This window comes from Syngnathus typhle, linkage group LG1 (assembly GCF_033458585.1).
Source record: "Syngnathus typhle isolate RoL2023-S1 ecotype Sweden linkage group LG1, RoL_Styp_1.0, whole genome shotgun sequence".
NCBI lineage: Eukaryota > Metazoa > Chordata > Actinopteri > Syngnathiformes > Syngnathidae > Syngnathus > Syngnathus typhle.
Genome location: NC_083738.1, coordinates 14,042,226 through 14,068,628, shown reverse-complemented (window position 1 = coordinate 14,068,628; position 26,403 = coordinate 14,042,226). Strand labels below are relative to the sequence as shown.

The 26,403-nt window shown below is 42.0% G+C and overlaps 3 protein-coding genes across 6 annotated transcripts; 2 read left to right on the top strand and 1 right to left on the bottom strand.

Moving 5' to 3' along the window:
- Positions 1–522: 522 nt before the first annotated feature.
- LOC133151654 (ras-GEF domain-containing family member 1C-like) lies at positions 523–19,767 on the top strand. 4 transcript variants are annotated; one of them, XM_061274973.1, is made up of 16 exons: positions 523–913; positions 1,665–1,772; positions 9,381–9,498; positions 11,688–11,893; positions 12,732–12,854; positions 12,965–13,102; positions 14,305–14,526; positions 15,459–15,533; positions 15,916–16,017; positions 16,685–16,787; positions 16,861–16,940; positions 17,126–17,221; positions 17,298–17,393; positions 17,489–17,612; positions 17,821–17,893; positions 18,154–19,767. In XM_061274973.1, exons 4-16 carry the CDS (start codon positions 11,690–11,692, stop codon positions 18,176–18,178), a joined length of 1,461 nt encoding a protein of 486 aa, XP_061130957.1. In that variant the 5' UTR covers positions 523–913; positions 1,665–1,772; positions 9,381–9,498; positions 11,688–11,689; the 3' UTR covers positions 18,179–19,767. The 4 variants fall into 4 exon arrangements, with proteins under 4 accessions (XP_061130957.1, XP_061131111.1, XP_061131037.1 ...); XM_061275127.1 differs by lacking the exon at positions 1,665–1,772; XM_061275053.1 differs by lacking the exon at positions 9,381–9,498.
- On the bottom strand, positions 19,759–21,492 carry tmem126a (transmembrane protein 126A). Its single transcript, XM_061276805.1, has one exon. The coding sequence runs from the start codon at positions 21,148–21,150 to the stop codon at positions 20,533–20,535; it is 618 nt and encodes a 205-aa protein (XP_061132789.1). The 5' UTR covers positions 21,151–21,492; the 3' UTR covers positions 19,759–20,532.
- A 30-nt stretch (positions 21,493–21,522) lies between these two features.
- LOC133151584 (dual specificity protein kinase CLK1-like) lies at positions 21,523–26,313 on the top strand. The gene is made up of 13 exons (XM_061274784.1): positions 21,523–21,683; positions 22,094–22,254; positions 22,614–22,857; positions 23,417–23,519; positions 23,803–23,869; positions 23,950–24,066; positions 24,138–24,304; positions 24,377–24,471; positions 24,566–24,695; positions 24,777–24,859; positions 24,929–25,008; positions 25,088–25,178; positions 25,680–26,313. Exons 2-13 carry the CDS (start codon positions 22,094–22,096, stop codon positions 25,851–25,853), a joined length of 1,512 nt encoding a protein of 503 aa, XP_061130768.1. The 5' UTR covers positions 21,523–21,683; the 3' UTR covers positions 25,854–26,313.
- Positions 26,314–26,403: the final 90 nt, after the last annotated feature.

Below are 26,403 nucleotides of genomic sequence, written 5' to 3'. Positions count from 1 at the left end.
CGCTTGTCCACACCGGGGTAGCAGGCGTGCTGGAGCCTATATCTTTTGAATGCGGGAGGAAACCAGAGTTACCGGACAAAGCCCACGCAGGCACGGGGAGAACATGCAAACATCACACAGGCAGGGTGGACTCCAACCCACGACCACTGAACTGTCAGGTGGTGCTAAACAGTGTCACCATGCCGCCAATAATAATAATAATAATAATAATAATATAGCAATTTATTTAGTAGTATTTATGAGTTAAGAGTTTGGAGTCAGTAACAGGTAGAAGTTTTTCTTAATGAAAAGTAATATGAAAAAGAAATCTGAACTTTTTTAAAACACATCAGATATATGTTCACAAAAAAGCCATATTTAATTAAAATTTGCGGTTGAGCAATGTAATTTCAGACAAATAAATCATAACGGTTGGGAAATACTAATCTATAATGATAGCACCGCCCCTTCACAAAATGTGGTCAATGAGCACTGATTGTGGGGGCCAAAATCCTGTTTTATTTATTGTGAAGGTCTGCACCGGATGTATCGCGTGTTATTCTCCTCACTTGATGACTGCGAGTACTTCACTCCTCTCGCGTCTGATCTCCTGCACTGTGGACGTGTTGATAATCTCCATCGTGTCTCGTCTCAACGCGGAGCAGGGCGGACGCCACGCCTTTGGGGAACCACATTGACACCTTGTCAGATTGTCTCCAGTGTTCGTCCTCCCCACCTGACAGGATTGCGTCCGCTCCACTCCAGAGGAACATTTTCTTCTTGTACATCATTTACGCACGCTGCGCTGTCTATTTGGAGTGTGATCGTGCTGCTGCGTGAACGTCAAATCAGGAGTGATATCTGGAAGTCCCCATCGTATTTACATCGGATAGCAACACGTCGGATCAAGAATGGGGCTTGCAGTGTAGTGGTGGTAAGAACACTCCTGACATTATCCTTATTAACGTAATTGTATTAGTCCACGCCCTCGGCCAGTACGTTTCTTCTGTGAAAACCTGACGATGGCAATTGTGTGCTTATGTGAACGTGTTAAGCGCTTTTAATTGGTGACCATGTGACGGTCCAGTATTTGAGTGAGATGATGATCATCGACCGTTCATGAATCGTCACACTGCTGAGTGAGAGTGGAAATGTTCTTTTTGTAAGATTGGTGAGTAGAACAGAAGGTACACCTGCGCACTCATGAGAGCCAATACAAAACCTAAATTAAAAAAAAAAAATACTGTTGAGAAGCTGAAAATCCAAGGGGTGGGAAAATGTATCATTTAAAAAAACTGTCTTAAAACAATTAACGGTTCGAAATAATTATCCATTAAATTGATAATCGATCAGTTGTCGATTTAATCGTTGCACCTTTAAGGGCTAACAAATGAGTAATTTTCGTTGGCAGATCAATTTGATGCATGCCCATTGTTGTGTATTGATGTATTTAAAATATCAAGGGTTAGAAACACTTCTCAGGATGATAGATTTTCCCGGCACCTGCAATAATAATCCGAGAATGAATGAGCAAGATCATTGGCATCTTTGCCTTTTGGCTTGTGCAAGTGTAAATTGCGTGTTGTGTATCAAGTTGAACAGATGCATAGGTGGGATTCATTCTATATGGTAGGAAATGAATAAAATCGGAATGGTGCGCTAAAGCAGTCTTTTTTTTGCCTCAGGCTGACTGATGTAACAGCTTGGCAAAGCAAGCCGAAGAAGATTTGTTATCTGTCTTTGGCAGCTTCCTGCAAGGTGCACAAGTGCGAGGCGAGCTCAGTCACAAACAGGTTAGGTGGGGAGCAAGTCCAACTCGGGCTTTTGCTGATATTACCAGTCAAGCCAGCCACTTACGTGCACTGTTCCCACGCCCTCAGCTTCTCTCAACCTTTCAGTGCTTCTCATCACGTTTGTGCAACTTTGAAGCTTCCTCCCGCTTTGAATACCTCACTCACAAATGTGTCTTTGCTCATAGCTACGTTGGCTGTGTTGTTGTTGTTGTCGTCGGAACCGCATGTCATCTGAACTGCGAGCTTTCCTGCCGTAATGACCTTTTCACAGCAGTCGTGATGACTTGATAACAACTCTATTAATTAAAACTCCATTCAATTTAGGCTTTGCAGCTTCCCGCAACTTGATATTGTTGTACAATTTAAAACGAGTAATAGAGTAGTCAAGCTCACTGTTAGGAGAGGATGGTACATCTTAGTGCACGTGTACCGTATTTTCCGCACTATAAGGCGCACCTAAAAACCTCCAATTTTCTCAAAAGCCGACAGTGCGCCTTATAATCCGGTGCGCTTTATATATGGACCATATTGAGCCACTACAGCAGGCGTGTCCAAATATATGGACTTATATATATGGACAAAGTTTTAAAATGGGCCATTCATTGAAGGTGCGCTTTATAATCCGGTGCGCCTTATAGTGCGGAAAATACGGTAATATATTTTAGTGATGGGAGAGAAAAGCAATCAAGTGATTATTTAGAACACAAGGGTTTGAGTTTACAAACATCACATGAACTACTTGGCACAAGAAGGCACACTCAGGTACTCTTTTTTTTTTTTTGTTGTAATAATGTCATGTTTTTGAAACAAATATAGACAGTGTTTATGACTTTTACTACTTAACATCGGCTAGTGGGAGACTTGGTTGCCACCAATTTATCGTGGTAAAAGTAGCTCACTGGTGATGGGACATTGTGATTTCCTATAAATGTTGTAGATGTGATCACTTTAAAATGTGAATAGACTACTTGTCTTAGTAGGACAACAAGTAGATCTATATTTTGAATCATTTGATTTGACTGTATTTGTTTCTATGACAGTCTGTCAAAGTATGGCTTTGGGTGAAATTGATCCAAGTGTGCAGGTACACACAGACAGAGGCAACAAAATGTTGTTCCTTGCAACCTGACTTTGGTGAGGAGAGATCACCAGATGTGTTGCCGTTAATGAGACTGTGAGGCAGGTCTGCAAATTTGGAGGCCTCTCAGTGTGTGTGCAAGAAGAGGGCAGCGACATTTTCACTGTCTGGGGCAGGGCGACAGGGCGGGAGACACGGTCGTACGTTTGCAATGACAGCTTTATCGCCGCCGCAAGGTTTATGGCCCTGCGCGGTGAATGAGAGCCGAGGCTCGTGCGTGTGCGTCAGTGCAGGAATTCCAATTGTCTATTCCACAGACATGAGATGATTCCATCATGGCCTTGAGGCAGAGCAATCAAAACAGCAATATAGGAAAGAGGATATGCCGGGAAATGATACAATCCCAAAGAATCTTGGGAATCCTTTTAATCAATTAATTAATCTGTCATGCTGTGATTGGCTGGCGAGTAGTCCAGGGTGTTCTTTGCCTCTTGCCCCATGGCAGAAGGGATAGGCTCAGCTAATCCCTAATGAGGACAAGTGCTAATGGCAAATGGATGAATTAATACAATTCCATATTTCCAATTAGTGCTGTGCAATATTCAGATTTTTGTCACTATGCTATATAAAAATCACAAGCATACAATACAAACTATCATTTCTGTTGTTTTGATGCAGCCTGGCTCTGTGGCCTCACTAATAAAGTGTCTGAGAGGGAAACAACATCGGTTATGCCTGGAAAGTGGGACGCAATAATGACAGGCGAGACAACAGTTGCTTTTTTTTGTTTTGTTTTTCAAACAACATCCATACTTTCATTTTCATTTCATGTAGCTATCATGGTAGTGTCTCAATACCAAATCTTGTATGTCTGATAGGAACTGAAACCTTTTCAGGAGGTCTCCTGCGAGGAAGTTTTGCAATAAGAAAAGGAACTACTTCAAACTATATAAATAGGGAAAAATCAAACAAAAAAGTGCCCAGTGTGCATTTTCACCTCATTATCAAAACATCTTACAAGTAGTTCTGCTCAATGGGGAAATACCTCAGGTTGACAAATCACAGTATGTAGCGCAGGGATGGGAAACATTTTGAGTGTAACCCCCCCACAAACACATCTTCAGGAAATGCTGATAACGACCCCACGCGTTTCAAAATGTTTAATTGCGCTTGCATTGGGTCTTATACTGCCCTATACTACGTGAGTACGCCTAATATTTTTTGGTTGGATTTGGAATGAACATTTTATACATGCATTGAAAAATTAATTCTAAAAAATTAAATATATTAAGAACACCTTTTTTGCATGTATGCACACAATTATACACATTTTTAAAACAGCATTTTTTATTTTACAACTGGTCGCCAGTTATCTTATATGGCTTTGGAGTAGCAATGATGAAAAAGCATTCAACTTGCAATTCCCCGGGGGCGGGGTCAATCGGGCAGCATTGTGTCACACTTCCCGCTCCATTCTACATTTGATTGACTGATGGCCCGAAGTCAGCTGGAAGTCTCCAGCCCACTGTGGCCCTGAACAGGATAAGTGGCATAGAAAATGGACTGATGATTAGAAAGGAGGACAGAATGTTTTGATGGTGCACCTGACAGAGCTCACATGATTTCATCAGACGGCTGAACTGAGAGTCAAAAGACTGGTGCGCCTCGATATAGGGTCAAAAAGAGGAATTCTGATGGAATACAAGGAGAGACGTATGTGTGTGAGGAGGCACAGTGGGTAATTCAACAGGCATCTAATTACCTCCCAACAGGAGCCTTGACTCCATGGAAACGCTTCACATAGTCAGAGCGACCATTGCTGCCGCCGCATTGCAATTGACGCACATGCATTGGGCCGGATTGAAAAAGCAATGCAATATGATTGCATCCGACTGGACTCAATCTTCTATTATTCCCCTCATCCCAGCATCTTACAACATCTCGTATATTGATTTCTTCGGTCGAACCAACTAATGATTGTGCTTTCCCTAATCATATTCGGACACGAATTACAATCAGATCAGATTGTGTATTCCCCCAACGCTAATTACATATCAACGTCATACATCAGTCGTGTTACGGTGTGCGGCATCTGCCCGTAGTAGAGTCGTAATGAGCAGATAGATATCTCATCTGTACAAGAAGAGACAGCCGTGATGATTCCAGAAGACGTCTGATGATTAGATTCGCATCTGTGAGCGTCATGCTTGCATATTGCGTAGGTTTGCTGTGTTTGTCCATGTGTACATGCGTAGGCTCATTTTGTTTCGTCATTCTTCCGTTCACTAGCTCTTAAATGGGACAAAATGTTGGTATTTAGAGAGGAAAAATCCCCTATTTTATCCTTTGTTGCTTTCAGGGATAGTTGCAGATTGGAATCTTTGGAAGAATACGTGACTCCATTTCAAAGATTTATGTCTATTTTGAATGGCAGATTTAGGACACTCACAGATAAGCTTTGTCACCGCCAAGCGAATACTTCATCTCGGCTTCAATTATGTGGAAATAAGATGCACATAAAATGTCAGACACTCAATTCATATTTAGTGTGCCATTATACAGCCCATCGAAAAAAGAGGTCAAACATTGTATTTTTTTTTTTTTTACACGTAGGGTGTGTTTTCAAGTGGTGTTGTCGAGTTGGATAATGGTAAGCTTTGTCTTAGGGCCTAAGTGATCAGCCTAAGACTTAGGCTGATCACTTGTCTTTTTCACCTTCAGTCCAGTGAAGCGTAATTGACAAGGAACGGAATGCAGTCTGGTTTGGGCCATTTGTTTACTTGACATTGTCAACTGCGTAAAAATGCTGGAAAACAGCAGAAAATACCAAATAACACTTAACCAGAAAAAGAATTGCAAAATATTAAGGGTGGAACTGTTCATAAAATCCACAGTTTGGTTTGTTTCTCGGTTTTGTGCTCACAGTTGTCGCTTTGCTTCGTACTGGATTTTAGTAAAATCACGTCTTGAATGGTTAGGATAAAGGTACAAGTATTATGTTCACATTATTATGAATATTTCAAGTATTCTATTTCTTTTCTACTTGTGCCAGCGCCATATAGTGGCAGGCATAACATCAATTATAAACATAAATTCAGTTGGAAGACAACGGGTATAATCAACTTGTGTCCACTGTAGACAACAGAATTAGTCATGGCCCTGCTAAATACAACACAATGCATCTTTATTTAGATAGCACTTTTACAAAGGCTTTCGCGGTAACAAAGCGCTTTACAAAAACATAAAATTACAGAGAGGGGGGAAAAAAATTGCATAGACCAGCTGGGTTTTGTTGTGTTTCCATGTTGGTTGTGTTGGTGACACCAGCAAGAGCAAAACAGCAGCAGTGGCAGTACCACCAAAAGCAAAGCAAAACAGACAAGATTCCAGCAGTCAAAGTTTCGATCACTATTCAACGTGCGCTACTTTTCTTTTTCTTTTATTTTGAGTGAAAGGACTATAAGAGGATCGCACGGAGGGAAAGTCGCTGCGGGCTGATTGCGCCAAACATCAATGCCGTGAAGCTCTGCACTCAGTGTTTATTGCTTTATGTTTCTTTGCCACGGGGACTCACATTCATTCAGGGGATGAACAGCATCTTTCTACACTCCTTTTTGTCAAGCATGATGCGATGCTTTCGGTCTTTATTCACAAATAACCATTGCAGTAGTATACATTACAGTCTTTTCATTCATTTTTAATGAATGGGGATTGTTTGGACAACATTGTCCTGTACCTTTCAAGCCATGCCTTTGCATAGTGTCTAAAAGATATACTGTATCTCCCTCCTCCTCCTCTCCAGCTGAATAGTAGCACAGATGGTTTCACTTACAGTGAAGGTGTGACTAAGTTACACTCGCAACTCTTTCAGCCCTTTCGTACAAGCCCATACACATGACCCTCCTATATGCTTGTGCACAACTGTGTCCAAACTTGCTCAAGAATGAGGATGGCTTGGCGGGGCTGTGGAGGAGAATTCCCAGTGGTCTTTGCAGTCGGATGGTGGCTGTGGAACAGGTGCCTCATGTTGACCTGCCTACTTTGAGTCACATGACAATAAACATGACAATAAAGGGACGCAGGGAGGCTGTCCCTGATGAGTTTGAGTTCCCCCCGACATGTGTCCAAGCATATTGCCTCAGAGGAGAATGAGTGTGTGTGGAGAGGTGGGGCAGAAATGCCTCTGTGGTAACTCAATCCTATGTGGGGTTGCAGCGTGGGTGCAAGTGTGCATGCAAGTTTATTTTTTCTTCAAGGCACAATGAACTCATTTGTTTGTGGGTTTCGCTCCTCCTCAAACAGACACACACACACCACAAACCACAATGGATGAACATAAGGGTGCTCTTTTACATGTTTAGTGTTGCATGTGTACATCGCCATTCAGTCTAGCCGCTTTGGGGTACAAAGGCCTCCCAATAGGAAAGCAGAATGTTGACTGGGAAATGAATGGAGGGGCATGCAAGTGGATTTGCAAGAAGGGACAGTGTCAGGACCAAAATTACACAAGGAAGCACGTTTTTAGAGCACGCTCTCAAAATAGAGGACAATGCCATGTGTTAAAGGAGCCATCACGTGGGTGCTAAATTTGTGTAGGCAGAGACAATTTTTCCCAGTTTGCCCCTTTTCTTACGGCTAAACGTATCCCATCCATGAACAAGGAAGTATCCGCAGAAGCAACACATGTCAAGAATCCTTTAAATCTCATAATGTGCCCCTTAAGGAACTTTTGACATGATGTTTTCATGAAGTCATCTATGGAAGAAAGCACTTCCAGCCATAGATGAGGTGGGACACAATTATTGAGAGCGTATTTGATATTCTGGAGCTTTTCACGAAGTCATTTGCACAGCTGATAAAAGGAAAGAGGAAGGTGTATATGATAGTTGTTCTTTATAGTCAAGTGTTGTGTAACTGACGCGTCTATGCAGCCAGTAAGCGTTATTTCCTTATTTTGACTCCTCTGCAACACTTATGAGAAATTAGTCATGGGACAGTAATTTGCCCTCCAGTTTGCCTCGATTGATTACCGGCACAGTTAATTGTGCAGATTTTACTGTTAATCATCAAAATTCTTAACCTTTGATTTATCGACTAATCCCATGTGTGTGAATTTTATTGTTTGAGGATATGTCTGGCATGTTCTTTTTGTGTAAATTATCTATGGAATTTTTGCGTGACTATCATTGTTGTGGGCGAAATAATTTAACAGGGTTCCTGTGTGATTATAAATACGATGACCTTAGAATTCTCTTTCACAACCTCCCAAAATTCCCCATTGCAGATAAAGCCAATATGTAGCCTTCAATCATTTTTTTTTTACGAGAAAAACACCACAATGTCATAATGGATAGTACAGAGTCAGTCCTTCGACCTGACTCTGTAAGGACAAAGGTCAGATTGCAATTTGATTGGGACTGACTAAGCCTCTTGTCTGCTGCCTTTTAACCTAGTTACTCCTTACACACACACTTACACACATAATGTGTGTTGTGCTAGTTCTATCCAGCGAAACAGGTTTCACCAATGACTACGCAACCAAAGAAGAAAAACTATGCCGTTAATCTGTGTGACGGCTTCAGGTTTTAGGCCATTGTTTCATCCACACTACGGTGACACACCTCCGCTCTACTCACTCACAGCTAGACACACAAACGCACAACTAGACAGACATCCAAAGGTGCTGATCAAATAAATGACTCCAGACAGTGGCATTGTGTTAATCAAATTCGAACAAAGAAAGCGGATCCCCCCCCGATGGCCAAGATAACAGGCCCACTGAAGCTCAGACGATACATGCACGCTCCCATGCACGCCGTAAAAGGGCTTGGACAATGACGCTCTCAGTCTAGAAAGAGAGCAGGGCTGCTGTGGTTTTGCGGTCACAGCACCACACTCACCTGTTCTTAGCTGCGTATTTTTGTGTGCATTTTCATGCAGCGTTAATACAAAGTGACAGCCACTGAGAAGAGAGTAGTGTCTCTATGCTTGATATCTTGGTCAAACTGGAAGTAAACTTTCAAAAGCAGGCTAGTCAAAGAATAAAAATGTTGTCAAAAGTGAAAATAGAGTTTAGAGATATGTTCCGGACTTCCCTGCACCAGAGCTTGCTCCCATTTAGTATTTGAAAGTACGTACGTATGTCACTTGCATATATTTTTACCACAAGCTTTGCTATTTCATGTACATATGAAATTATAAATATGGTCAAGTATTGTAATGTGTACTGTATTTCTGTTCTTTGGTATGCGTCTCACTCACTTATAACCAAGAAATCTATTTTCTGCCTGAATGAAAGCTTCTGTGTATTTTGATCAGCTACAATTTGCGTCGTTGCCACATCGTGGAACTGCCATTCAAATTTGGAATCGCCGCGAAACCAGAGGCCGAGACTGTCTCACTCGGGAAATCTTGTGGCAGAAGTCAGCACACGTGCGCGAGTGTGCCTTGGGAAATCCCAATAAGTTTTATATCTGTAGCTCATTTTGTAGTGCTTGTAAACATACAGCGTGACTTGATGTGTCATTTAGGTGCAGACATTGATGACTGGTGTACATGTGTGGAGTGTCTGCCTGAGCAAACAGACTTTGAGATATAGTTGCTGCAGGAGGGCTATGACGCAATGACCAATCACAAGCAGGCAGGCTGGTAAGTAGTAAATAGAGAATACTTTATCTCGAATGATACAGGAAGTCTTTGACAGTGTGAGGGCGAAGAATAAATCTTGTCTGTCAAGGTTTGCATACATGGAATGATTTATGGATGCTGGATATTTAAAAGACAAGTTTCTCCCAATTTTTTCCTTTTATTTATCAGGCCACATCTCTGTGGTAATGCAGTCCAAAGGAGGTTCCTGTAGGGCAGTGCTTCTCAATTATTTTCTGTTACGCCCCCCCCTAGCAAGAAGAAAACTATTCGCGCCCCCCCTCCCCACCGTGACTATCCTAACTTGTCTTGTAAGTCGTAAAATGTTGCACTGTCGCAAACGTGACAGAAGTAACAATGAGAGCGCCACTGCCCCCTGCTGTAGTAAACGCGCAATTACGCTTTATTCTAGTACTGCCAAAAAAAAAGCCTGTTCCCCAGGGTCACACGCGCCCCCCCAGGAATAGCACCGCGCCCCCCAAGGGGGGCGCGCCCCACTATTTGAGAAGCACTGCTGTAGGGACACCACCAACTAATTTAGATAGTGACACATCACATTTTGAGAGAGAAACACGAGATAGGGACCTATTTAGATTTTTTTTTCCAACTTTAAGTCTAATGCCACAAAAAAGTCAACATATCTAATAATTTATTGTAGAAGGTATGGCCATGAAGCTGGACATCTATTTGTCAGGTTTCTGAAAGCCAGTAAGACCACCCATCCCCCTTAGCCTTTTGTTTGCCTGTCTGTGTGTGTTTGGGTCGAGGTGTGTACACATGCATGAAGAAGTTCTCCTCTTCAGAAGAAATGAGGAGGGGGGCGCTAAACAAAGAACAACTGAGCCATTCTCACAGGAAACTCGAGACATGTGTGCCAGTGAGGGGTTGACCTAACCCAGACACCCGGGGGGGGGTCGAAGGTCACCCATGTATGAAAAAATGCCATTCTCAAGTTTCTTCCAGTAACAGAGGGCGTGCTTAATTGATCGGTATCGTCATTTCCTTGAGTGATTTATATCTTACGCAATCACCTCAGTTCAGTATTTTGCTCAAGGAAACGATGAACTGTAAACCTTCAGGTTGGAAAAACCTCACAAGCTCCTTCACACAAGCTTTAATCAGTTAACTGCTAGCTTCAACTTCTTTGCTAACCAAAACAGCAGCTCTTATTAAGTCACCAATTGTCTCGCAGATAATTTAACTGTAGCGGAAGCTGCCATTTGGATGTAGTATTTCAAATGGTCTTATTTTATGTTGTCTTTGCTGGCGTTCCAGTTGCCTCTGTGACCATCCATAGACTTAAAGGTTTAATGGATGAAAGTGTTATTCATTTTTTGGTCAAAACAGTTTTCGTGTTGTATTCGTTTAAAAAAAAAGACAGATTGATGTAATGTCAGACATGGAATCTTCCTTTTAACTGTTGTGCGATATAATTTTAAACACTTGAATCATTTTGCATAAAAAATGTCATTGCAATGCTTTTGTTCGATAGAATCATCATTATTGCAAAAGCTGATATATGAGTAAAATTCAGTCACTATTACTAACCCTAAGAAAATACAAAATACAGTAATTTCTTTTTTTGGAAGGCAATGTCGTTTGCGTGGCCCGCCCCCTCGCTAACTTGAGCAAGAATAGGCATTGCCATCATCTGAATAACATGACATGTTGTTTTAGATTTCGCCCTCAGCTTGTTTTTTTTTCCGGACAACAACTGTACCTTGAGGAACATGAGAGCATCTGTTCGTATCGTACCCGTGCACATCTCTCATCTTACACAACAGTTCGCCGAGTGCTCAGATGCAGTGTCAGCCCAGCGAGGGAAGCAACATGTTGAATTTTTAAAGCGTGTAACCGCAAAGCTTTTGTACAGTGAAAGACATACAGGGTGGAAATGGAGGCCAAGCACTCGTTTTACAGCTGGTTTCCTTGGCGACTGAGTGACCCATATTTTCATTGGTTCTTCTGTCATGTGGGAGACGGGACAGCTGTTGGGGCGGGGGGTACCCTCTGTCCCGCAATGACGACAAAAGTGAAAAGTGCGCTGGGAGGATAAATAGAGGCGCTAACACAGAGCATCATCCTGTACTGTACCCCTCCTACATGACAGTGTTTTCTTTTTAGCTAACTCTCTGTCCTCTTTTTTTTACTGATAATATATTTTTACGTGGGTTTTGTTCTATTCCACTTAGGAATGCCCCAGACTGTGTGCTCAGGCACAATGTTCACCACTCCTAGTGGCTTCAGCCCCCATCTGGCCTGTGCTGAGCCTGAGGAGGAGGCTGCACAGGAGGGCCAGGGGCCAGCAGCTTGCCTGGCTGATGGGCCCCCCATCAGCTCTGCCTCACTGGAAACCCTCATCCAGAATCTCGTGCCTACTGCTGACTACTACCCTGAGGTAAAGGGCACTTAAATGACTCTTTGTAGAGCGCTGACCTCCATTACAAAGCAGAAAAATCTTAACTTTGATCAGCACCAGATTTTGCACTTCCTACTTTTGCATTCGTTCATGCATTGCTTATCAGGAGAAAAATGTGAAAATAAATCTTATTTTACAGTTGAAAGTGAAAAATATCCCCTGCGACATCACTTTTTTTTAATACTTTTTACACTTTTTTCAAAACAAGTATTAGCGTTCTCACTCCTGTTTTCAAGAAATGGGGGAATATCGAATTACTGGAAATGAAAAGATAATTCACTCGCTCAGTTCTGTGTATTTGTCATTCCCAGATGGCGTTTATATTATGTATTCATTAGCCATAAAAAAAACTCGACTAAATAATGTAATTTTAATGCAAGCCAATGCTAATATAAAGTGCAAAAAACATAAAGGGGCTTCCAGAAATTACCATCAATGTTATGGTCATGAAAAACCCTCAAACAACAGAGCAACAACACAAACAAACTAATCTGATCTGATCTGCGGGAACAACAAATATTAAAAAAAAAAAAAGAGCCACTGTGTCAAAGTGCAAGGACGTTCTCTTTGTGCTGTTTATTACGCTGCCTCTCCTCCAGTAAACTTCATTTCTGCCTTGCATGTTGTGGCACGGCGTGCTACCACTCCGAAGGCGTGCACTAAATGTAGACTTACTTATTGTAAAATAAAAATCCGAATGGTCACAGTGGCATGGATGATGAACTGCGATGTGCGGGGTCCAAACCACCGTCATTCACTTTACAGATGAAATGTTTTGTTGACACGTGAACTAATGTCTCCTTCTGTCCTTTGACAGAAAGCGTATGTGTTTACGTTCCTGCTGAGCGCCCGTCTGTTCATCCCTCCTGCGGAGCTGCTGGCGCGCGTGTGTGAGCTGTGCATCAAGCAGCAGCAGCTGGACCAGAGCCCACTTGATACGGTGAGCACTGCAGCACACTTAAAACCACACGGCACTCCATAATGCACATCCTCCCTCTTCTCTGCATGCACGTATATGACCGCTTTATGATTGTTCTCATTCAACAACAGGCCAAAGTGCGTAGGTTTGGCCCAAAGATCCTGCAGCTGCTCACAGAGTGGACGGAGACGTTCCCCTCTGATTTTAAGGAGGAGAAGATGGTTGGACTCCTTAAAGACATCATTCACAGGATCGCTCCCTGCGATGAGGTCAGTCCATATTTATTTCTTCTTCGTTTGGGAGTGACGCTGCACTCCAAGCAAGTTACGTATCTGTGGCCATCATTACATAAGATTCTATATAGCTGTCATGTGGAATGCAGTGATGGGGAAAGAAATTCTGCTAAATCACTACCACTGTGTCAGCGTGAGGTTGAGTAGCCATGTCACAGTGTTACACAATCTTTGTACAGCAGGGCTGTGAGGAGAGAAGGACAGTTGGATGTGCAGCCTCAAGGGAGGATGGATGGATGGATGGGCCGAGAACTTGGGGGGATGGGATACGGACAGCAGAGGGGAAAGGTAGAAGAGGAGAAGGAATCTTAGCAAAAGAGATGGCAAGATGGAGGAAGGAGATTTGAGGGCAGAAAGAAGGGAAGGGCAGGCAGTGATGAATGTGTTGCTATTTTCAGCCCGTGTGTGTGTGGTGGGGAGGCGGGGGGGGGTCATTCATTCGTGAGGCACACTGACCTCGCGGCCTCTGTGACCAGAATTTGGAGGGAGGAGCGAAGCAAAACACTTACTCACCGCATGGCTGCAACTGCATGTGTGGAAAAACATGGAGTGAATCCTATTTTCAGAAAATATTTCAAATGTCTGAGTTACATCAGTGACAATTTTTGGGTGGAAATGCATTGAGTTGACCACTTTACAAATATGACTCGTTTTGCAATAGAAAAATAATGATTTTGCAGTAGAATAGCAATTAAAGATACATATATATTGGAGCCATGGTGAAAAGAAAAACACACACCAAGCATGGGCGTACTAGAAGAAAAATATTAATAGTATATTTAGTATGCAAATGTCCAAGGTACAGTATATAGCAACACAAAAAATTAGATTAATTAAAAATTAGAGTTGACCACAAGATCCTCATCTTTATGCAGCTACTTATGCTTTTGATATTATAACTGTATTTTTTGTTAAATGATGACTTCTCCCCATTCATAATATACATTAAAGTACAATACGTTTTAAATACTAAAACTTTGTTTTGTGAACTTTCAAGCATATTTCTCTAATAGCTTACAATTATAACCCTTTTTCCAGTGGACTTTATTCTAATTATATTAATTTCCAGGGTGGCCATGATACTCCTTGGTGCAGATGGAGAAGTGACTGCTAAAATATGCTATGTCCTTAATTAAGACTTACTGACTGACCTCGCCTCTCATTCTTCTTCTATTCAGGCTTACTGGAAAACCTTAAACCAGGTACTGCAGAAGCTAAGCCAAAGGCTGGCCTTGATGAGTCAGGGGGAGGAGAGCATCATCAAGGTCTCCCTCAATGCCTCCTACATCTCCGACAAGCTCGTGGCCTTCAAGACCAAGCCCCCGCCCATCCAGAAGGACATGCTTTCCATCTGCAATGATCCTTACACCCTGGCACAGCAGCTCACCCACGTGGAACTGGTGAGGGAGGGGAGCTGAAGTGGGGGAGGAAGGGAGGAGGTTAAGGGTCGGACGGAGGTCAGGAAATGAGATGATAGCAAGGAGAAACGGCTGGTGGGAGATTGAAGAGAGGAGGCCAAGGTTGGAGATAACATCAATGTGCCAGTAGGTGAGGAACGTACTAGATGAAGGGATGCGTGGGAAAGAAGTGAAAATAGTTGGGCTCCATGATTGCACATCAAGATATCACAAAATGGTAATCAAGCACTAATTTTATGTTAGAGCAAACAGTGAGTGGATGGCACATCAGTGTTGCAGCTCTGAGGTTAAGGTTTACCCTGCTCAACAGCACCTCTGTCGGTGGTGGCAAAGTACTGCACTCCATTTCGCAGTCAACAGACAAATGCAGTGAGGAAAAGTACATGGCAAAAGAACACTCCTGATTGCGTGCACAGTTCCTTCAGTCCATGTGTGTGTGTCTGCGGTGTGGGTGGTTGTGTTTGTATAAGCGTGTACACCCGTGTCTGAGTGCTGACATCACCCCACAAGTCAGTCATGCGCCTGAGGCAGCAAACTACGTGGATAAACTGCAGTGATTGTATGTGATGTGACAGCTTCACACTCTCCCACTTCCGCCCCCAGAACATGCCAAACAAAGATCCGCACGCTCAAACTTAACATTCAAATGATTTGCATTTGTTTCCTTGGGACGTTAACGGCAAGCTTTGTAAATTTGATGTATGCAACGCAAGTTGTCGTTTGATGGCTGCACAACACAAGTTGACAGTAGTTTACATTCCCACAATACTTGCATTATTATCTTAATAGACAAGAATATTGCGTCCCCTTTGAGGAAATTTAATTCCTGTGAATTCCGTCCATGTGTGGTTACGTCCTGTTGATCGACTTTCATGGCTGAAATGAAAATAAGCATTTGTGTGTGTGTTTTCCAGGAACATTTGAGTCATATTGGACCGGAGGAGTTTGTTCAAGCTTTCGTTCAGAAAGACCCTCTGGATGGAACCCGGGTAGGTTTTCAGAAGTCACGTTTGAATATTTTTAGATAAATTTAACTTTCCAGAAAAAATGCATGCATATTTTTATTTTAGTCATGTATGTGTGGCTACTTGGATTGACTTATGTTATGGAGGGTCAAAACAAGCACAATGCCATTGTTGAAAAATGTCGGGGTTTACTTTCTCATTAGCTTGCCATCGCTAAAGTGCCATACGGTCTTCCTCACGCTATCGATCGTGTTACCGCTGCGTTCAGCCTGCTGCTGCCTTTGTCATTTACGTTCGCACAGGGGGTCATCCTGTAGACAGGAAGCTAATTACCATCAGAGCAATTCCCTCTGGAAGCATTTCCGTTACTCACTTGTATTTGCTTGTGTGTGTGTGTGCATATCAGCAACAATCATGTTTCAGTGACCAGAAGAAAACCTCCAACCTTGAGGCATATGTCAGGTGGTTCAACAGGCTGTGTTATCTGGTTGCAACTGAGATCTGCATGGTGAGTAGTGGAAATAGGTGCACTTACTGAGAGAAAGTATAAACACCAGTCAACATTTTAGTGTCATTGTGTTGTGGGCGGCCAAAGGTAAATTTGCAATAATCATACTGTCAAATCAGTATTTTGCTGATTCCGCTCACAACTGGACATATAGTGCTCACTAACACAGATTTAGACAGATTTGTGAATAATATTTAAGAGAAACTCTCTTTTGGTGGATATTAAGGTTTTGGTTTAATGTTTTAAATTGCGTAGTTCGAAACAATGTAATGGCAACAACTGTTTTGTAAAAAACATATATCTATGTGTACATTTTGTTTGATAGATCTGCTTCATTTTTCGAGACCCGTTCAAATTAAAATAGGTTTGTTACGAATCGTGACTATCCTCTAGTGGTTACTTTTTGTATGCACTCATCCTCTTTCTGCGAGACGCTAATCCCCTCTTTTTATTATCTTAACAGAATGTTTTTTTTTTAATACCTTTACTATGCTCAGATTTCATACAGTAGTTACTATTGGCTACCTTGGATCTTCTTTGGCAGTAAACTCATGGACTAGCCAGGCGTCTGACCTTTAGTGAAATAAACGCTTCGATTCCACACGATAATGAACAGACCGATCGATTTGTCTCCATACTTATTATGGTTGTTCATTGCCTATTGCAGCCTGCAAAAAAGAAGCAGAGGGCCCTGGTGATAGAGTTTTTTATCGACGTGGCCAGAGAGTGTTTCAACATCGGAAACTTCAACTCGCTCATGGCCATCATCTGTGAGTCCACTAATCTTATGCCTGATTGAATTACAAGGTATTAATAATTAAAATGTCTCCCGCCCCTCGTTAGCCGGTATGAACATGAGTCCTGTGTCAAGACTGAAGAAGACCTGGGGCAAGGCCAAGACTGCTAAATTCTTTATTTTGGAGGTAAGAAATTCTGCACGGCCATTCACTAAGACCATAATACACCACACAGTAAGATGTGTCCTAATGATAAATTGATTTTAATAGACTATGCCCTTGGGAATGATAAATGCTTGTCTACTTTTTCATTACTACTGCCACAGCAGGTTCTAATCTGAAGTTGACAGTCTTACGCTTTCCCTTGACAGCATCAAATGGATCCTACAGGCAACTTTTACAACTACAGGACCGCGCTGAGGGGTGCCGCCCATCGCTCTCTGACGGCTAGCAGTAACAGAGAAAAGGTAGGCGTCCATATTGTCTCTCGGCTTTGTTCGCTCTTTCGCTTGCTTTGCCCTCACTTTTGTTTCCCCACCTCAGATTGTGATCCCCTTCTTCAGTCTTCTCATTAAAGATATTTACTTTCTGAATGAAGGATGCGCCAATCGACTTCCCAACGGCCATGTTAATTTTGAGGTGAGATTTTTTTGTTTTGTTTTTTCATTGTGACCATCCAGCAAAAAAACACAAAACGTTCTCTTTCTATTCTGTTTCTGACAATGTTATTTTAGAAATTTGTGGAGCTGGGCAGGCAAGTTGGGGAATTCATGATCTGGAAGCAGGTGGAGTGTCCATTTGAGAAGGATCAGGCCATTCTACATTACCTCCACACTGCCCCCATCTTCAGTGAGGATGGTTAGTGTCTCGTGCACTTGTTTTTCCCTTAGGGCCACAGCATTGGGGACACCTCAAAAATCTGATGAGGGAGAGCAATGTCCTCCCCGCTAAATTATGCCTTTAGATAATAATGCTCAGATTTTATTAACAATGTCTGTGTGGTATTAATGTAATAATATCTTAAATGTTTCAACATCCTAATGTTGAGTAAATTGCTTCTTCCCAGGACTCTACCTTGCATCCTATGAGAGTGAGAGTCCAGAGAACCAGGTGGAAAAGGACAGGTGGAAAGCTCTCAGGTAATTGTTGGAATGTTGTAAGATGCCGTTTGACTTTTAAACTCTCAAATTTGACCCGAGGGAAATAAAAAGTAAAAAAAACAAAATGTTTTAATGTAATTTTGTGATTTGATAGAGGCAAATCTCTCTGGGGTCATTCTAAGCCGAAAGTCAAACAACAAGATTCTGAATTGACCTGCAAAACAGCGACTGTGTGTGCATGATCAAGGAGCAGAGTTTGGCAAGAACCTGTCATTCACCATCTCTGTTCTCCCTCCCAGGTCAAACGTTCTGGGAAAGACATGAGGCACTGAAGGCACCTGATCCTCTCACCAGCGAGGGCACGCATGTTCTCATTGCACTATAATGAACTGAGAAGGAACCAAGCTGGTACTTAGGTGTTTCCTATCAAGAAAAGATTACTAAAAAAAAAATGGATGGTGAACAGGATTCATCAAGAATATGGTGTAATGAAGGGAGAAAAAAAAGATGTGAAAATAATGAAGCTACTGAACAAATTATGATATAATACCATGATGAGGATGTCCATGTACTCTGTGAAGACGTGTTTGTTTACTACCACGGAGTGTGCAGTTACAGGGAAAACCACTTTATAACAACGAATTCCTACTGATGTTGTTGCCGTTTTGGTATTTGCTTTGCTCTCTTTTTCGCCCCCATCTTAGGTCTAAAGCCACAATAGCTATTTTATTTGATGTTTTCCTTGCATTGTAATGTACTGTAATGAAATTTTCCATGATGTGAAGGGCGCTGGTTTGCCCATATCAGCTGTTGAGTTTTATAATGTTGGTCTACTGTAGTGAAGGAATTGCTGTGTGTGTGCGTGTGTGTGTGCGTGTGTGCGTGCGTGTGTGCGTGCGTGCGTGCGTGTGAGTGTGCATGGTGTCCACATGAAGCATCCAATGTCAACTGAGATTGCCTATTATAAGAATGACTGGAAATTCTTATTTAATTGTCTTTTTTTTTTTAATTATTTATCGTATTTTATTTTGCAGGTGGGGGTAATATGTGCTGTTGCTAAAGTGTTTACTCCTATCAGATGTGTTGTGCCATGAATTTGGGAAAACTGCAGTTAGCTTAGGCAAGTGTGTACATTCAGACCCCACTTTTCTGCTCCTCAGGAAGTCTTTTCTCTTGACTGATGTTCAGTTGTCTTATATTTATGGAGATTTCTGTGCTGACAGATGTATTGTTTTTATTGTATTTTGTTTAATATGAAGTGATATGGCATGTTCGAGTGGGTTATTTCATAGAGAAGCATTAGGCGAGTTCACCTTGTGACCACTACCGCAAGCTGTAGTGATGATGCGTAGTGTTATGCTAATGAAGGGGAGTGTGAAGGAACAAAGGACGATCGTGCCATATCAATTTACTGGTTCAGGTCTATCTTATGTGTGGTGTGATTGTTTTGTAGGTTTGTTTTTGGCCCTTTTATCTTGCTTTTTGGAACTCTTTGTAAGGATGTCCTAATAGGAAAGTAAGCGGAACCAGTGTATTTAGAAGCATTTTAAAACCAACCTCTTCATTATTATAGGCTTGATGTCAATATTTTCTCCTAATAATTTTCCTGTAAATCTAATAACTCTGCTCCTCATCCATAAACTTTCTCTATAACCCACATATCAGTTATGACAACCACAGATGTGGCGTCCAACCTAAGATAGGTTTTGCTTGATTCTGTCCTGTGATTCTGATGACAATCGCCGATACACAACATCCACCACATTCATCTTAGCAAGAGTGTGTTTTAAGAATGGGATGCACCAGTGTTTTCCTTTATTTGGGTCAAACTGAAACCTTCATGATTCCAGCATCACTGCAAAATGTGTGTTCCTTAAAACCTTTAATAAAGTAAGCCATGCTCAGTTGTTTAACTGATCTTTATTTGCACCGCCACTTTTTAACTCTGCAACATGCTGACACTTTATTCGTTTGTATGTTTTGGTGATCTTGTGCTTTTGAATAGGAAAGTCTAAAATACTGTTTGCCTATTACACGTCTGGCATTTGTTGAACAATTCTATTCCAAACAATATAACAGTTCATAACTTTTGTTTTGAAGCATATCATATTTTAGGATGGGTGTGTCATCACTCATCAGTATACGAATTAAACATTTTTATTCTGGTCTACTAACACCCAAGATAACGAAATCTCTTTGAAAAGGTGACAAAAGCACACATGCTCTGTAAAAGTATGGTTACTTGAGTAAAAGTGGACACATGGTAAAATTAAAACTACGCTTTTGATTCAACTCATTTACAAAGGATAAATAAGTAGACTTGTTGCTTTTTGGGCTGGCATAAAACATTCATCACAAATCTTTCCTACAGATCTTTTGCTTCTATCATCAATAATATTCCATGATTCTCATTCCTCCATGTCGCTGCCTTTTTATCCCTGAAGTTGATTAATCCAATATCATTGATGACTACAAATCAGTGATTCCATGAAACAAAATGATGCTGATCTAACAAAGGAAATCCAAAAACGCATCCAAGTAATATCAATGTATCATCCATCCATTTAGTAAGTAGGGCAGTGATCACATGAAATTAAATCATGCCTAATTTATGTACAGTAAAAACTCATCATACCCCACAAGGTCAATAGGCAGTTTATTTTTATTTTTTGCACATTCTAGTTATTTAGTTCCTCTGCGTGCGGACCAAAAGTGATCTTGGCCAGTGTGTGGTAGCTTTCAAAGTGCCTGGAGCCAAGGAAAGTACCGAAAAAGGCCTGGAGGAGAATCACTGCCCTCATCTTCCTTAAAATCGGCCTGGAGAGGTCCAGCCAGTACCGGAGGACGTTTCCCTTCTCCGGCAATGGCGCCGTGTTGTATCTGGACGCAAGGCCCATGTTGACAGGTAAAGCCAGGATGATGGGGTACACTGCGCCGCCGATCACACCCACCAGTGCGCCCCTCATGAGCACGCAGGTGGGGCAATTGAGGTCACCAGACAAGAGAGGGCTTGACACCGTGGCGTTGTAAAGGAAGTAAGTCGTCATAAAGGGAAGCGCGGCCATCGGAAGGCTGGAGCTGATGGGCGCCTGAGTGACGTTCAGGGCTCGGCGGTACAAGCTGTTGGCGATTAGGCCGGCAAGCCCCCCGTTTCCTCCCAGATACATGGGCCCGTACAGGAAGAGCTTTTGGTCAATGTTGGGCAGCTTGTCGAAGTTCTTTGCCAGCAATTCGGCGATCGCCGCTTGTGAAAGTCTCTTACCAGCGACGCTGTCCTTTGCGACGAATTCTGACATGGTCCGAGTTATTTGAAAACATTCAACTAAGATCAGACCGTTAAAGGGTAAGATATGGGCATATCAACGTAACACGGGGTAGCGGTTCATTACTGTCAAACAGGGCGCTGACATTTTTTACCCACAAGGCGATGCGTAATAGTGAAAAACTTCGCCCTGAAATTTGTCTTCCAATCCGCACATTTAGTTGAGCTAGTCCAAAAGAATGGTATAATCTGTTATAGTGAGAACAACAAACCAAAACGTAATAACTGATAATAATTCAAATAGCTTATTTTTAATTGAAATTGTGACAATGTGGAATATTAGGTGCCTGGAAGTTTAAACTCGGAACATCAAAATATATTATTACCGTGGGCGGATCTGTTGTGCATGACGGAAGGAGGGGGTGGTCTCATCCGCCACACGGTGAGGATTCACGACATTCGCCATCTTTGAGAGAGAGACGTCGAATATATTTTCCATCTTTTAATAAGTTTTGTTTCTAGTACGCTTAAAATAAAGCGCCGTGGTCTACTTGTATATCAAGTGAGGTAAGGTTAAATGTTAATTAGTTGAAGAAATAGCTGTTTGGAAGCATTAGGGTTTATTCCAAATTGCGACGGCTAAATTTAGCCAGTTAGCTTTTATCTTCGACGGCTCGATGGCAGGGCCAACATGGCTGCTAGGCACTTTAGCTACGTTCATGTTAACGCTCATAAATACTTAAAGCCTTTAGGAAATCGATTTTGCATGGATTTTAAAAAAATATTTTGAAACAATTGTTTCATTACATTTAAACTCCAGCTGCAAACTTGCATATATCTTCAGTAAGTGATATTTCCACATCCATCGGGCCTTATAAAAGCATCGCGGCGGAGCTAGCATTTACCGTTGTGTACATTTGGTGCATTTGCTGCATTTTAGCGAGTACCTTGCATTTCTTTTCTGCAATCTTATTTAGATGCGCTATTGCACACGTGTGTACTCTCCGGGTGTCTGGATCGACGAGTACAGCTGGGAAGAAAGAATGGAGTATCGCAAACGGAAGGCCCGGGATTCGCACAGCAGCGAACGAGAAAACAAGTACAGAAGAACTCATCGATACCACAAGACTAAAGACGGGTAAAATAAACATATTGTCGGTAAATGTTCACTTGATAATTGTTTTGCTAAAGCGTGCGGTGAGGTGGGGGCTAAGTTCTGTTGTTCCTATGTCGTCCAGGGTGAGTACTGAAAAAAATCAGCGCAGACATTCAGGCGTGTCACTGCGCAGATGCATACCAAGCATTTTCTTATCTTATCATTTTTTTATGTGAGCACAAAATAAGCACCGAGAGAGAACAGCATTTAATTCTACTTACAATTATGTCTTTGGCATTCACAGAGGAACACATTAGATATATTAAGGACAAAATGAAAATCTAAGTGAAATTGATTGGGGTTCTTTTATGGCACTGCTGATAATTTTGGCTATTTTGTAGGTTCTACCTAGAGAATCGAAGCTTGAACCACAGTGTGGACTCGCGGGACAGGGAGACTTGGGAGCGCAATTTGGATGTGGCCTGCGGAGAGGACAGCCGTGACTACACCTTCAAAGACAGAGACCGTGATTGGCACCATTACAGCAAATCATCCGGGCGGAGCGGGCGCAGTCGAAGAAGCAGACGAAGCAGACACAGAGACAGAAGGCACAGGCGGAGCCACTCTCGCTACAGGTCGTCCTCGGTATGAGTAACCCCTTTTTCTTTCTTCTGCACTGTGTATCACAAACCATCAAAAGGGTCATTAGCACTTTTACTTAGCCAATCTGACATGCCTATACAATTTTTTTTAATCATAATCAAAAGTAGGAACATAACGGCTTAGAAAGATTATTGTTGAGAAAGAGGATATAACATGAGTGCTGTTATGAAATCTAATGAATGACACAGTAATGCAAGAGTTGCAAAAAGATTCATGTTACAAAAGATTTGTCACTTCAGTTTTTTTTTCTGCACTACTCTGAGAACGTCTCATCTGAAAATCTTGTTGCCATGTTTTTCTTCTGTAACACACACTATGTGGTGGCTGGCGCCCAATTTCTCGATGGGGCTGAATTTGAATTTGCTGCTCCGTCCAATCGCCTGGCGGTGTTACTGAACGGGCCGAAACTATCCACCCCTACATCTCCCCCTTCGGCCTGCTTGAATGAATGACGATGTCGCGTTGTGGTGGCCTGGTGCCGGCTGGCTGGCTGACTGATGGGTTATTGATGTGATGGCGGATTGCGGCGGTTCCGATGCAGAGGAGGAGCCATCGGCGCAGGAGCAGGAAAAGATCCCGGAGTGTTGAGGATGATGACGAGGGTCACCTCATCTATCACAATGGAGACATGCTGAAAGCGAGATGTATAGAATATACACCTTTTTTTCCTACTGTTCACATTTTTTTTTCTTTCACACTCTTGTCTGGTCTTTATTTCTAAATATGATTTAGATAATACATGTTTGCGTTAGATGTAACCTTTTGGTTTGCTACTTCTCGTGTAACATTAAACATAATCTTTTTCATGACAACTACTGTCAAAGTCTCTTACACTAGTGTAACTATTTTAGTTCAGTGAAGCTGCTAAACGGCAGCGCTTGACCTTCCACTGCTTTGTATCTAACATTCATTCTCTATTTTGTGTAGATGAGATAGTGTGTACTCTTGGAGAGGGTGCCTTTGGAAAGGTTGTCGAATGCCTTGATCACCTAAAGTAAGAATCAACAGGACTTGCTTGTCAGCCACTCTACTTTCCCAGCAGATTTTAATGCTTTCCTTCTTTCTGTCTTGCAGCAAAGGAGCTCGAGTGGCTCTGAAGATCATAAAAAACATTGATCGCTACCGCGACGCAGCAAAGTCTGAGGTCGCTGTGCTTGAACATCTCAAGTCCCTCGATTCTCAGAGCAAATAGTAAGCAGCTGCACGCCATACTAATAGTCACCAACATTGACACACCTTGACATGACCTCCTCTCGCAATAGCGCTTGCGTTCACATGCTGGACTGGTTTGACTACCACGGTCACATCTGCATCGCCTTTGAGTTGCTGGGCCTCAGTACCTACGATTTCCTCAAGGAGAACAACTTCGTACCTTTCCCCATTGAGCACATCCAGAAAATGGCCCATCAGATTATTCACGGTGTTAGATGTGAGTTGATGACACGACCATCTATTTTGTCCGTATTTATTTGACAAATGTCTTTTGTTTGCCTCTTTTCAGTTCTGCATAATAATAAGTTGACCCACACAGACCTGAAGCCTGAGAATATTCTTTTTATTGCTTCAGAATATGATTTGACTTACAATCCATCAAAGGTGGGTAAATGTACATGCAATTGTATTTAAGTTTGATTGGGATTCAGATTGAATGCGAGCAGTTTGATCAGCACATGTGTATTATCATTCCAAGAAACGAGATGAACGGACTTTGAAGAGACCTGATATAAAAATAGTAGATTTTGGAAACGCTACATATGAACATGAGCATCACACATCGGTTGTTTCCACACGTCATTACCGCGCTCCTGAAGTCATTTTAGGTAGGTGGTCTGTTTAAAAAAAGGCTACAAGTTATTTAGTGGCTGCTTCTTGTTGACTGGACTGTACATTTTGTTTTTCAGACCTTGGCTGGGACCATTCCTGTGACGTCTGGAGCATTGGCTGCATCCTCATCGAATACTACCTTGGGTCAACCCTCTTCCAGGTGTGTGTGGGCAGCAAAAGTGGAGAGTTTCTGTCCAAAGCATTCATCACTTTCTGTTTTTACCTTCAGACGCATGACAGCAAGGAACACCTCGCTATGATGGAGAGGGTCCTGGGTCCGATTCCTACGCATTTCCTTCAGAAAACCAGGTTAAGGGCAGCTTTTGTAGCAAAGCCATTTGAAACACTTGTGTTGCCATCCGTAACTATGGGGGATGTTATTGTACAGGAAACAGCGCTATCTCCACCACAACAAGCTGGACTGGGATGTTGACAGCTCCGGTGGCCGATACATCAGGAAACACTGCAAGCCACTCAGGGTGAGAATGAGAAGACAATGTATGCTGCCACATGGACAAAAATGTTGCCTTTGAACAGTCTGGTGTTGTGTAGAGTCAATAGCAAATGCTGTTGATGCCTAACAAAATGACAGAATACAAGTACCTTATTTGAAAAAGTGATTTGCTGGTGTAATTTTGCAGTTTATAATGGAATTTGTAACGTCAATCATTTTCGTTTAGCAGATTTTTTTTTTTTAACTGCACATTAGAGGAGTCCTTTAAAAATGGTAGTACTTATTAGAATTTCAAAGACAAACGATTCTATTTATAGTCATTGAAGAGTTCGGGTGCGTGAAATATTTTCTTCCAGAAGGGGCATAACAGAAAATAATAAAGGAGCACTGCATTACATATGTATCAACGAAACCGCTCGAATTTGAGTAGTATCGGAAAGGAAATTAGTGGTTTAAAATCGATATTTCACATTATGAAAGCAATATATGCGATTATTCTGAAAGCTTTGTCCTATCTTTCCTGTAGCGTTACATGGTGTCTCAAAGTGCAGACCACCAGCAGCTATTCGACCTCCTGGAGAAGTTAATGGAGTACGATCCAGCTAAGCGCATCACGTTGGATAAGGCGCTCCAGCACCCCTTCTTCTCCTGCTACCACGAGAGCAGCAATGCAAGCAGTAGCTCCAACAAAAAGCTCTGAGCCTCGAAAGTGTTTCATACCGTGACCTCTTCAACAGGGTGCTCGCTCGGTTCCGGCCTCAACGTCCTCACTCTCCAAGAGAGGTGAACGTACATGACTGTATCAGTCCTCTGCCTTTCTTCTCTATGCCGGTCCTTGCCCAACATTTATTTACATCTCATGTGTACCAATCGCCAACTGTCTATTTATTTGCCATTCATAAATTACATGCTTTGAAGAGATGCTTTGAAAATTAGATTTGTTTTTCTCCATCATTGGTCCAAATTAGTCTGTTATTTTTGCATTGTACAGTTCGTAGTGGGTGGTGTTAATCATTGTCAATAATAAAAAATGTGTATCAGCAAAATTGTATTGTAAAAAGTTAGGGGGCAGACATTTTTTGTACTGTACATAGAAATGATTGTGGTATTTTGGTCTCTTGCAGTATCGTGTTTTCTCAATAAATATAAATAATGTCAAACGGGTTGATTCCTGTTTTTTAGAACAATGCAATTGCCTCGCTGATACTTAAGGTGGCAGCAAAACACTTGAAAATGCGGCCCGAAGAGGT

What these genes read in the sequence shown, in the direction of transcription:
- LOC133151654 (XM_061275127.1), top strand. Translation starts at nt 11,690, where the DNA reads ATGCCCCAGACTGTGTGCTCAGGCACAATGTTCACCACTCCTAGTGGC. An exon ending in CTGCTGACTACTACCCTGAG is followed by an intron (nt 11,894 to 12,731) that starts GTAAAGGGCACT and finishes GTCCTTTGACAG; the next exon opens with AAAGCGTATGTGTTTACGTT. An exon ending in ACGGCCATGTTAATTTTGAG is followed by an intron (nt 17,394 to 17,488) that starts GTGAGATTTTTT and finishes ATGTTATTTTAG; the next exon opens with AAATTTGTGGAGCTGGGCAG.
- tmem126a (XM_061276805.1), bottom strand. Translation starts at nt 21,150, where the DNA reads ATGTCAGAATTCGTCGCAAAGGACAGCGTCGCTGGTAAGAGACTTTCA.
- LOC133151584 (XM_061274784.1), top strand. Translation starts at nt 22,094, where the DNA reads ATGCGCTATTGCACACGTGTGTACTCTCCGGGTGTCTGGATCGACGAG. An exon ending in CTCGCTACAGGTCGTCCTCG is followed by an intron (nt 22,858 to 23,416) that starts GTATGAGTAACC and finishes GTTCCGATGCAG; the next exon opens with AGGAGGAGCCATCGGCGCAG. An exon ending in TTGGGTCAACCCTCTTCCAG is followed by an intron (nt 24,860 to 24,928) that starts GTGTGTGTGGGC and finishes TTTTACCTTCAG; the next exon opens with ACGCATGACAGCAAGGAACA.